The sequence below is a fragment of the Pholcus phalangioides genome, unplaced genomic scaffold (assembly GCF_987345545.1).
Source record: "Pholcus phalangioides strain wild (caught in Gottingen) unplaced genomic scaffold, Ppha-v1.0 ptg000007l_1, whole genome shotgun sequence".
NCBI lineage: Eukaryota > Metazoa > Arthropoda > Arachnida > Araneae > Pholcidae > Pholcus > Pholcus phalangioides.
The window spans coordinates 39284096-39297618 of NW_028301600.1; the positions used below are offsets into that span (position 1 = coordinate 39284096).

A 13523-nucleotide genomic window follows, 5' to 3' on the forward strand; every position below is an offset into this window, starting at 1 on the left:
TCAGGGTTCATACTCAATTTCATGAATGAATTTCACTGTTTCTTTCCAAGTTTTTCAGGAAAATTTAGAAATAATTCCAGACAAGGTAATTTTTAAATTAAGAGTTTTCTAAGCACCAGTAAAAAGAAATTAAGCGATCTAAACAGAATTTTTTTAAATATAATTTTACATTTGAACATAATTCAAAAATGTTTTGTGTGATTCTCAAGCATAAGAATAGTCATTAAAAGCTGAGATGAGATATAAGTAACTAGGGGTCATTCAAGTATTACGCCAGCATCGATGGGGGAGGGGGTTTGGATTGGCTTACGTCATCAACCAAACCTTTATGAAGATATGAAATATTCTTAATGGCATCTTATTTGATGTGCCAAAACCGGAAAAAACCTTTTGATAGTTATTCTGCACCTGAACTAACATTCTACCTTTTGACAAGTCCCCTACAGAGCCACTATAATGATCTCTAAATGATTCACGGATCCTTCAAGTGTGCTCTGGAAATGTTTCCAGGCCACTTAAGTGCTCTGCAACGGTGCCATGCATCACTCAAGTGATCCGTAACTATGCCAGAGAACACTTAAGTGATCTGGGAATGTTCCGTGGGTAACTTGAGTGATGCAGAACCACACTGGGAGCGGCTTAAGTGCTCTAAAACTGGGGGGGGGGGGGCTCAAAAATGGCTAAAAATTTGCTTACCTAATACTTGAAGGGCCACTTATAAGAAATATATATTTAACATATATATAAGTTTATAGAAAAAAAAACGCCTAAAAAATTATAATAAAGAAAGTGAAGAAGTGACTTTTAACCTTCTGGATAATGATTTGATAGCTCATCCATCAAAGAAGACAACATGCTATGGCTTATATCTTTTCCATTTTGTAAATCTGTGGACACTAAATTATCTTTTCCACCAAACATTCTATTAGACTGTACCTAGAATAAGAAGTTTTGAAATTTCATAAAGAGAAAAAAGTTCATCAAATAAAAACCTTTTTTTCCAGTTTTACCTTTTGTAATTAATAAAATTTTATGTTCATGTATAGTATTTGTCGTAACAATGAATATTCATCAATAAAGCAATGTCATAATTAGATTCCAGAACGTATAACTGAAAAAAAAAATTCACAAGTTGATTGAAACAAATCTTGAATAGAAATCTATTCATTTTAACAAAAGAAAAATTATAAAAGATTAAAAAAAAAAAACACTGAATAAAGATTAGAAAAAAATGTATTTGTTTTGTATATAAAAACTTTTGGTAAAGAAAATACACGTTTACCCCCCCCCCCCCATTCTGAAAAAGCGAAAACCAGAACACCTCTATGTGTGTATACAATAGTTGGCATAACTAGTCTATACCAACACTAGATCATATCATCGCCCTTATGCCAGAAACATGAATGGGCAAATTTCAAAAAATTGGGAAATGACGTTTTAATGTTTACTCTATCCATGTTATTCTAGGAATGTCATTTTCTTAAAATTTTTGATAAGTTTTTCAATAGGGGATACAAATTTGCATTTCTGGAAAAACTTAGATAGCAAAATAAGTTATCCAAACTGGCTGATACACCCAAAAAGTGAAAATTTGCACATTCATGTCCCTGGTATAAGGGAAACAACATACCGTATATACTCGTGTATAAGCCAAGTTTTTTTTGTGCAAAATTCGCTCCGCAAGTGGGGGGGTCGGCTTATACTCAGGTCAGTTTTTAATAAGAAAATATCGACCCCAGCAATCAGTAGTCATTTTTGTAGCAGTGTTCGAGAAACCGGCATTATTGTTATGGGATATGTTCAAACCTCACAGAACCGATGTCAAAGCGAAGGTAAAGAAATCAAAAATATCATTGGCTTTGATACCAGGTGGGCTAACATCGATTGTACAGCCATCAACAAGCCTCTCAAAGACTATTTGAGGAATTTGTGGATCGAATGGAAGAGTTCCGATGATAAAGAAACTACCAAACATGGTGCCTTGAAGAAACCTGATATTGGCTTAGTGTGCCAACGGGTACATGAGGCATGGAATTCTGTTTCTGCCAAAATTATCATCCGATGGACGAAACTGATATCCTCTTTGAAAATGAAAATGGCGATGACAGCCCAGATGAGGATAAAAAAAGATTCCGCACCCCCTATGATGATCTGATGGATTACGATGAGCTTGGAGACTCAGAAGAAATGGATTAAAAAGTTTGAATCATTTTCTATAGTAAATTTCCACAAGAGCTATTTATTTTGCATGAAAATATACAACTTTTTTCTTTAAAATGCAGATTTTTTTGAGGTCGGCTTATACACGGGTTTTCAATTTATTGTGGTTTTGGTGGTCCTGAAGTGGGGGAGTCAGCTTATACACGAGTATATACAGTATGCTCCTCCAAGGGATTTCTAGTGAATTTGCTCATGTCAGAACGCATTGCTTGTACAAGTGTGCATTTGTATGCCAGTGTCCCTAATGTATTTATGAGTGTATGAGACATGCATGTTGTTTCAAAGAGTTGACATCTATCACCAATAGAAAAAGTAATATTGAAACATTAAAATATAGACAAAGGAATTTTAAAAAGGTATGAGGGCATACATATTAACATTTGAGTGGATGAATAGTAGCCCTAAGAAAATATACTTGACTCCAGAATGTTACCCACCCTTTAGTTAAATTATGTTACCCTTTCTCTCATCAAAATCCCATATACACACTGGATATCATTTCTGGGTTAAACTAAAAAAATTCTTAAATATAAATAAATAAATGAACATACAGATTTATTGCTTTCATGACTTCCTCCAAGGGGTAAAGTAGCCCTGTGAAAAATAAAAGCATTTATAAGGAAAAATAACCATAACAATAAAAATTAAAAAAATTACTTTTCTTATTCAACTGAATAAATAGAAACTGTAAAAAAGTCTAGCAATGATTTTCATAAGGCAATCATGTATGAACTGTTTGGATGATTAATCAAAACTTATGAACTTTAGAGATTTCCATACAGTATAGTATTGAAATAAAAACCTGAGTAGATGCAAAATAAATGTAAATAAATAAAAACATCAAACACGTATTTGAAAAAGAAATAGTAACTGAAATAAATATAAAAATATAGCTTACTGTTGACAATATTTGTATTCGTCCTCCAAATCTGTCAAACGCTCTGTATGTCCTCTGTAATAAGATAAAATTAGTTAAATGTCATTAAAATGAATTCAAGAATAGAAGGATAAAAATTTTAATTATTTTACAGTTGTAAAGCACAGTGAAACCTAGCTACAACAATACTTTATATAATGATAAATCCCTCTACAATGATATTTTTTTCAAATCTTGATTGGAAATGTCAATACTTGGTTAAACTGCAGCCTCTCAATATAATGATAATCTTTCTACAATATTTTTTTTCTTAGTCCACAGTGTATCGTTGTATCAAGGTATCACTGCATAAGATACTCGCCTACAACACCAAAGGATGATCAAAGGTATCAAGTTTCATACCCAATTTGTCCTTCTCAAAACCTTTCCTGATACAGGAAGATACAGAGATACTGAAAAATGCCTTCAAATTAAAAAAAAAAAATATCTATCTCTGAAGATTTCGCCTATGATACTCACAAATTTCATAGACCAATCTGGAGGACTAGTCAAAAATTCAGAGATAAAGGTATTAAAGTAAAATTTCTTCACAATTTTTCACTTATTAACACACATAGTTGCCAACTTTTGAAAATGAAAATTAGGGAGATTTTCGCTCGGACCCGAATTTCATAGTAAAACCACTCCCTAATAAATACAAAAGGGATTTCTCCAAATAAAATAGGGATTTTACACACATGAAAGTTAAACCCTTGGGAATAAAATCCCTATGCAAAAAACAAGTGAAATTGGAGGCCAAAACTTCAATGGTAATCTAAAAATATATATACATATATTGTGTTCAATCAGAAATGATGTGAACAAACATTCTGCGCGAATGACCCCAAAATCATCGGAAGATGAAGGGGAAAAAAGCACCAATTTTTGAAGAACACAATTTTTGGGACACTTGCTTGATGTTTTTTTGATTTCACATGGGTGATGATATCAGTCTTTCCACCATGACCGATGTTTATGTTCTTAACACAACTTGTACAAAAACAAAAAGTAAGCCTTTTTCTGGAATGTTTGATGAAAGAAAATTCATTGGAATAAGTATCTTTAAAATTAATTGAATATTTTTTTGCTCATCAGTATTCATGTTTCGTTATTGCACGTACGTAACTTTAACTAAAGAGGAAGTTTAGACCACATGCATGTCACTATAATCTTAAATTATCCAGGACTATCGGCTGCTAAGCTATTTCCCTGCATGATAAGACAAACAACTTTTCTTGTTACCATCAGGCGGTTTGTAAAACTTCCTTTAAAAAGCAATTTCCCACTATTTCCCCCATTTATGACATTTGGCGTCATTTTGAAAGAGGAAAAAAAACAGAGGCAAAAGACTTTTTGCCCCACAAGAAATTCCTCAGGGATTGTTTTTAGAAGCATGTGGCAATCCTTTTTTATCACCGGGATAGCCGACTCCAAGTTAAAAACCACAGAAAATCCTATCCTAGATTTTTGTGATGTGATTCAAGGCTGTAGCAAGGGGAAGGAGGAACTGGGGGGGTCTTCCCCCCCCCCGAAATGTGAGAAAATGACCAAAAAAAGGGAAAAAGATGGCCAAATCTATTGTTCTATCACTCTGGTCCCGCCCCAAATGAAATTTCTGGCTACGGGCCAGTGTGAAGCCATTACCACCACTGATAATCATACAATTGCATGGTGTCTAAATGACAAAACTATGAATAATTAAGCTAAAAACTTTTTAGATTCAGATTTTTTTTCCTGATCTCACAAAAATTTGTTGATTTTGTAACAATAGTTGGGAACCCCTGTGGAATTCCCCAAATCCGCCTGTATCATTTAATTTCTATACATGCATTAGCATTTGTGTATTTTTATAGTGGAATTTGTTAAATATTGTCTTCTTACCTTTATAAAACCATGCATGGTTGTAATCAGTTATAATCTCATTTTCCTTAGACTGATTGCATAGCCATTTTGACTACTTTTGTTGTCATTTTAGTTTTGTGAAATTTTTATATGATTCAATATCACTGTTTGAAAACATAAATTAGTTATACTGCTTTTCTATTGGTCACACTTTAATATGATTTTTTAAGGTGGTCAGTTCTTGGAGTTGGATTGTGCCGCATCTGTTTTTTTTATTATACACAGCACATAAAACATGCCATCAAAACTGAGAAAAACACAAAACAATAAACTCTACAAAAAATGACATTGCGATGACACAGACACTCTGTGACCCCAAAGGACTGATAGTTCTTCCAGTGAACCAATATAAGTTAAACTAAAAAGTTAATTGAATTATGCAACAGCCTTGTTACAGTATTAATTGGTTAATATCTTATAAAGTCCTATATATATATATATACAGGGTGGGCAAAAAGTCCGTAGAAACTTTAAAAATCCATAAAAACTGGAAAAATAACCGAAATAAAAAACGGTTTGCAGGGTTAGCATCGCTAGGTCAATGGAATTCTTTTAAGACAGAAAAAAACTAAAAAAATCCAAAACGTGGCAATGGCATACACAAATCAAAGAAAAGATATGTAAATAACGAACAGAATGCCTCCAAATCGTTTATTACAGCAGTATGTGTTCCAGATGAAAACCACCGTAGGGTGGTTTTCACACACATTGCAGGCGAGTCATAAATCCAGCAACAGCAGAGTGCAGCAGGTCCACATACACAGTTTACAACGGTGAATTGATTGTGGATTAGGAGCGCAAGTTCTTATAACCGTCTCATTTACATATTTCCACCAAAGTCGTTCGTACCAGTGCCACCTATGGGCTGTTTTTTAAGGGTTTTTTATTTCCTGTCTTAAAAAAATTCCAGTGACCTAGTGATGCTAACCCTGCTGTTTTTTATTTTGGTTATTTTTCCCCGGTTTTAATCTTTTTTAAAGTTTCTACTGACTTTTTGATCATTGATCATTTTTGTCGCACCACAGTCATTTTCTACACACGAGGGCTAATTAGATCGCGGGACGTACAATTTATTGCCGATTCCGAACGATAGGCTTGTTTTTTATACTCATCGAGAGGTTGGTACTCTACTGACTTTTTGCCCACCCTGTATATATATTTAGATATTCTTTAACTGAAAAAAGAAAATATACATATATATTTATTCAAATATAAACATATAAAATTAGTCAGTTGGCAAACACAGAATTCACGTACAATGTGTATTCACGTGTATTTTTAAGTTGATTACAGGAATGGTTAAATTTTTGATTTTTTTAGAATGAAATATTTTAATTTTGTTTTATGATCCATTATTGTTGTAATATGGATTCTAGACTATTGGTTCATTATTTTCGGGGCAGTATATCTACATTATATCTCTTTTGGAATAGCATTTTATTTGTTTTCGGCACTTCATATAAATTATTCAATCTAGATGAGGTTCTATTTTGTTTCATTTCTAACCATTTATCGTTTAAGAATGAGAATTTTATTAATCTATAAATATAGTTATCTTATAGTTATAGTTTGTGACACTCAGTTACATAATTGTTTGCTGTAATGTTTGCTATTTGGGATCTTATTTTATTATATATATTATCTAGAAGAGTTGATCCACTTTGCCCAAGAATATTTAGAAGACACCAACGAATAAGGCAAATACACAAATTATTTTACATTGTGTATTTGCCTTATTCGTTGGTGTCTTCTAAATATATTATCTAGCTTTTGTATATTTGTTTGATAGGCCCCTCCCCAAGCAGTGCTCCCATATGTTACTATCGAGCATATCCAAGCATAAACTAAATCTTTTAGAAAGTTATTGTCAATTGTGTTTTTTAATCTATATAAAATGGTAGCATATGTTCTTAATTTCTTTATTATTTTTTCACATTGCGAGTTCCATTTTAGGTCATATTGTATTATTATTCCTAGGTAGTTGTATTCGTGAACTCTTATCAATTTCATGGTGAAATATTTTGACATGGGCAGTGATCGTGGATTTTGATTTATGTTAGTTAAATTATTTATATTTCTTGTTTTTAAGCAAATATGTTTGATTTTTTATACATTTAATTCAAGTTTATTTTTCTTCAGCCAGACGTCGATTTTGTATAGGTCCTCCTCGACTTTTTTTTAGTAAATTTGCAATTTTGGTATCTTCAACACACAGTATTGTCTCGTCTGTGAACGAGAGATTAATTTACCATTTATATTTAGTTCGAACACGTTGTTTATTTAAATACAAAATAATAACGGCCCAAGGAAAGATCCCTGGGGGACTTCTTTCTTAACTTCTAGGAATGTACTGATTTCTTTATCTATTTTAACTGCTTGTTTTCTATTAAAGTAATATGTTTTAAAATAGTATACCAGCTGATGATAATTTCTCTGTTAGTATCCTTAGATCCACACAGTGAAAAGCTCTTTTTAAATACAGAAAAACTGTTATTGAATATCTATTATAGTTAAATCCAGTATTTAAATAGTTATTTAATCCTAAAATAGCCATTGCTGTATTTTTATTTTTTCAAAACCCATATTGGTTACGTGCTAGAAAAGTTCTGATAATTTAGGAAACTTTTATGAGCTTTTTTTTCATATAACTTTTGAAAAATGGGAAGAATTGATATGGGCCTGTAATTTAATAAGTTATCTGCCTCTCCTGTTTTATAAATAGGCTGTACTATGCAGTGGTGGATTAAAGTCGGTTGAAGCCCCGGGCACAAAAGAAAATATTGGGCCCCTTAAATTAGAAAAAAGTGTGAAGTTTGGGTCTTTTGGGACCCTTTAGAAGGCGGGGCCCTGGAAGCACGCCCGGTGCGCCTGCAGTTAAATCCGCCTCTGGTACTATGGCATATTTTAACTCACTATAAAACAATCCATTTAGTATATTTAGTATGAGTCGATTAGGTTTTTTAGTATATCCAAGTGATAATGTGCGATTATTTTCAACATCTTAAGGGTTATTTGATCGTATCCACTTGCTTCATTAATTTTTTTAAATTTTGTTATAATCTCACTATCATTAATTTTGAAAAAATACATCAAGTTGTTAGAATTAGTTGTTTGCTCCTCCTCACAATCGCAGTCTGTACCTAGTTCCATTTCTTCTATGTTTCTTGTTATAAAGTCCTCATTGAATTTTTTCACTAGAATTTTATTACTGTCAGAGATTGGAAATGTATTGTGCGTTGCATTTTTATTTAGAACATTGCGATTCATATATTTCCATTGCTGTTTCTTATTATTCTCACATGCCCTTAATTTATTTCTAATGTGCTCCTGTTTTATTTTTTTAATATGCATTTTCAGATCTTGATTATATTTCTTGTACTCTAATTCATATGAAACAATATTTGGGTAATTTTATATTTTTTGTACAATCTTTCTGTATAATTTATTTTTTTACTATTTCCTCAGTGATCCAATTGTTTTGCTTTTTTGGGTTTCATTTTAACTTGTTTTGTACAGAGATTAGAATTTGATGTTATAATATCTGAAAATCGTTTGTATTTATTTTCTAAACATCTTTCTTCTAGGACACTAACCAAATTTATATTTGCAATAAAATTATTGAATTTATTGTAATTTATTACATTTAAATGTTTGTTTTGATCATTTTTCCTTCCGGTTTCCTTTGTATAAAATTTATATATCCTATTACTGGAAAATGATCTGTTATTCGAGTTTTGTATACAAAAAATTTTTGCGTAATGCTTATTTTTGTTCTGTAAAAAAAACATGGTCTAGGCATGTTTCAGATTCATTAATTTCTCTTGTATTGCTATTATGAAGTGGTACAAATCCATTTATTGCCATTATATCAAGATATTTTGAAATTTCAGAATCTAGGTTATGTTCATATCTCCAACTATTAATGTACTGTTTTTCAAGTTTTTTATATTTGATTCTAGTTCTTCATTAAAGAAAGATATATAATAAGAATGTGATCGGTATAACAATAATATATCTGTATCATAATCTGGAGAAGTCCAATACATAATTCTTCAGCTGAAACAAATTTTGAATGGTTTTAATTTAGATTTGATTTTAGTTATTTATATACATTATTACTCTCTTTGATCTATTATAAGTTCTACAGTTTGCATAACAATGGTAGTCATTTGTATCTTCAAAGCTTGCAATAAAGTAGTTGAATATTTCATCGTCTTCAATCCATATTTCACTTAAACATATAATATCTATTGGTTCGCTTAATGTTCTCAAAAATATTAACAAGTCAAAATTTGCTCTAAAACTTTGAATGTTCAAAACAAGAAACGTTTATGATTTTTCTATATCGACTGATGAATTTCTTCACTTCGCTGATTTCCTCCAGAGATTGCTAATCTTGATTCTCTAAAAAGTCCTCAGGAATTATTGGCATTTGCTTCTAATTTATTTAATTGTTTCTCATTTTGTATTCGAATTACTTTTGCATTATCGTCTCTCCGGGGAAAAATCTTTCCTTCTTTTACCCAAACGAACTTGTATTTGAGTCTTGTTTTACAATGTCTTGTCAGGTAGAATAGTCTCTTGTTTTCAGTGGTTAGGTGTTCAATTACAGATTCCGGTCTCTCAAAAAACTTCATTTAGTTTGTCTGCTGTAAGTGTGTGTGTGTCTTGACTCCTGGCTTTTTGTAACCAGATATTTTTGAGTTTTCACGATAAAATCTGATGATGATTGGTTTTGGCATATTTTCATTGCGTGTTGGTACTCTGTGTGCTTTTTCAATTTCTGTTTCATCAATACCCAACTGCGTTTTTACTGCTTCTATTATTTCATACATTTTCACCTGGCATCTCTGGTATTCCGTTTAGCTCAATGTTGTTCCTCTGGCTTTTTGTCTCAATTTCATTCAAACAGATCTTTAGCCCTTCTATTTCTGATTTCAGGTACTTGTTTTCCATTTTAATGTTTTCCTTAACTGCTTGTTATATTAAATCTTTCAAATTTTCTCCCTCTGCCCAGTGAAATTGTCTAAGCGTTTTGAGGTAAATTCAACCGATTTTATAATTTCTTTCTCCTAGTTTAGTTGTCTCTGAAGCATTTTTTCTGTTACCTTCTTTTGAAGTTTTGTTACGTATTTATCCATCCAGTTTCTTGTGAGCATCTTCCTGGTTACTTTTCACTGTTTCATTTTCACAGTTTTTGCAGATAAAGTTCTTTTTCCTGTTTCGACATTCTCCTGAAGGCAGATTCATTTACTCCAATGCATACAGGTATAAATACCTGGAGATCTGACAATCTCAGACTCACATTCGTTTTCCATCCATTGTCCCTCTTATGCTTTGCAGATCAGCTCTTGGTGAGACGCCCGCTTGCCTGCCTGGCAAAATACAGTTGTCATGCCATTGAAATAGTATTTAGCTGAACTTCCCTTGTGCTAAGCACACAGCCAGCTAGTTTCGGATCGTTGTCTTCTCATACTCATCATCCATGGTTCTAGTCATCCGCTGTCCTAATTCCTCATCCTGATCATCCTTCTGGCTCTAATTGTCAGGCCTACTGGTTCCCAGTCTTGTCATGCCCACCTGCCATGCAGAGTCATGTTTTTCAATCGTGACCTTGCCTGCTCTTGTCAAGGTTGATAACATGATGACCTACGTGCTCCAGTATTCCCGTTGTCCAACAGCCATGTCATCAATGTTGTTCATCTATGTTGTCTCTCTGGACTTCCAAGCGAACTGTTACCGATGGTATGAGAAGTCATTTTTTAATGTTTGTGTTAATTCTTTAATCACAATCCAAATAACTGTTAAAAATTGGTAATAAATCAGTTATGCTAAATTCAAAATCTCTGTACACTTTATTTGTCTCTCTCTTACTGTGTACCATTGACCAATTCTCCTAATTGGAACCTGGGCCATATGCAGGATTGTTGGAAATTTCAACAGGCAAACCAACCCTACATGATTTTTCCCAGAGGCGCATAGTCAGAGCTAATAAAATTACCCAGCAAAAGGGGCAGCACTGGATAGAATGTTTGCAAGAGGGCCTGAGTTCGAGTACCAGCAGGGACCAGATGGCTTTTCTTTCTGAGTTCACCTCAGTATAATATCCAGAAAATACAGTCAATATTAATATACCCTCCTGGTGATTCAAGAAGTGTATGTTGTAACTGATGCATATGTTATGAGCAAAATCTTGGAATTAGCTAATATAACAATTGTGTATATGCATAAAGTGCATCGTTGAGACTGCATCGAACAAAATAAGCTTATACAGCACATAATGTGTGCAGCAATGTTCACCACCAATGTTCACGAATTTGATTAGTCAATCAACTTGCTTTTGCACAGTCTTTCAATAGGTAGAGATTTGACACTTTTAAAATAATGCGGATTTCTGCTTTTAACAATCACAATTTATCAGTGCTATGTACAAAGTGATCTAGAAGTAACAGAAAAAGTAAACATTCAATAATATTAACACCATATTCCATGCAGTTTTTCACAGAAATGCATAGAAAGACAGAATTTTTTCAACTAACACACAGTTTTACTGTTAGAATAGGTTTGTTACTTTCTTTTCTTTTTCTTTCTTTCAAACCGAGTACAACTCAGATCTATTGCCATGGGCAATTTACTACCCAGTGAGTTGTGTCGGAAATGTAAGTGTGCGTACCTATCAGTCTGAGTGTGTATTTAGTGTTGTGTCTGATTTTTTAGTGCCATCTATATTTCAGAAGTGAAGTGAAATGATTGAATATTTGTACTGCTTGTAGGCCTGTTGCTCTCTGTGGGGAGACATTTTTTAATGGGGAGGTTGGCTCACATTTTCACCTCAAGGTTGGGAACCACAGAAAACCAACTTCAGCCAACAACCACTGCAGCAACGGTGATGCTCGAACCCGGGTCCCTGCAATGCAAGTCCGTCACTATGACCACTCGACCACCACAGCGGCTATATTTGTTACTAAAAGGCAACAAATTTTAGGTGAAGATCCTTACAGTGCTAATGTATTTCAACAATAAATTTTTTGTTATTATAAAAAAAGTTTCCACCGCTTTCTGTTAAAAAAACAAAACATCAAAGTATCATTTTATGCAATACATGGTGCACAAATAAGTCTGTTTTTAGCTATATTTTCCCAGGTTTTTGTTTGTATGTTATATCTGAATTATTTTCTAGGCTAAGGAAATGTTTCTGGTATGTTATATCCACAGGGTATGTAATAACAGAGGTAAAAATATAAGAAAATGAACTGTCCAAAAATTGGGGATTACAAAACCGTGTGTTATAAGTGTACTCAACTATATACTTCCTTGATATTTTCAAAATAATTTTGTGTATGATATCCATTTCTCAGCTTCAACAATAGTTTCTCAGCTTCATAGAAGAATAGTTTTTTTTTTGTTTAACATGATAGTGCAGCAGTTCCAAATTGGTGGTGCTTGGACCCCCAGGGGTCCTTAACTTTTTTTTACTGGGTTTCCTCCATAGTCCAATTATAGAATACTAAAAAAAAATAATGCTGAGTTGAAAAAAATATATAAATTAATTAAAAAAAAAGAGTTTTAATTAATTTAACTCGCCAAAGAACAGTTGCAACATTGGTAGACTGCACTAGTAATATTGTTATGATTTGATAAAAATTATACTTCTCTGCCAACAGAGGGTAGGAGTATGAAACATTGTTTTAGTTCTTTTGCAGTCGAATAGATGGCATTGGTATCCATATCACATTTAATTGAACTGGATAGAATGTACTATTTTTCGAGAAAATTCTCACTGTTAGATGGCTGTAGCTTCTGCTGTTATAAATTAGGGATCCATGGCAGCAGACACTAAGATTTCTGGGGTCCACGACATTTAGTGTTTGGGAAACGGTGTGACAGTACATGAAGAATTCTCTCTAAACATGACTTGTAAGACGTAAAAGAATTAAATCTCATTACTTTAAGAAAAAAAAAACCGGGTTTTTGACTTGAATGGCTTTCATGAAGGTAGGCAAAACAATTTTTTTGAATGGAAGTTTCTTCTGAAACCAACAGTATAGGAATTAGCTATTGGACAATAAGAGTGGACACCAACTATATATACAGTGAAATTTCACATAATGGTCACCTCAGAGCAATGATAATCTTCAAACAACAGCCATATTTTCTTGAAACAGAACGTATCCCATTGGATTAACATTAAGGTCAAACTCTGAACAAGGGTTTCCAAATACCAGCCGCTTTTGGGCATGAAAATGAAAACGTAATAATAAAAATCATAAAAAGACAACCCTCAAGATTTGCTCTAATGGAATTTTTCTTTCTTGAACCTTATGAACAAAAAATATGTATAGGAGATTTTCCCTATGTTAATGCTTTTCAAAATGCGATTCACAGACCCCAGGTTCCACAAGTAGATGCAAACATATGCCTTAGACATGTTTCAGAAGTTCTGAATAACGCAGAAACTAGGGCTGAAATATAGCGAGTGTTGGGA

At 33.0% G+C, this 13523-nt stretch overlaps 1 protein-coding gene across 4 annotated transcripts in view; it reads right to left on the reverse strand.

Moving 5' to 3' along the window:
• The window catches only part of LOC149085258 (mitogen-activated protein kinase kinase kinase kinase 3-like), a 181958-nt gene that overhangs the window by 63506 nt on the left and 104929 nt on the right, over positions 1–13523 (reverse strand). For all 4 annotated transcript variants that reach the window (XM_089233168.1, XM_089233167.1, XM_089233166.1 and 1 more), the window contains 3 exons: positions 3119–3172; positions 2772–2814; positions 810–936 (listed from right to left, as the gene is read on the reverse strand). In XM_089233168.1, coding sequence (XP_089089294.1) covers positions 810–936; positions 2772–2814; positions 3119–3172 — 224 coding nt within the window. The remainder of the gene's footprint in view (positions 1–809; positions 937–2771; positions 2815–3118; positions 3173–13523) is intronic.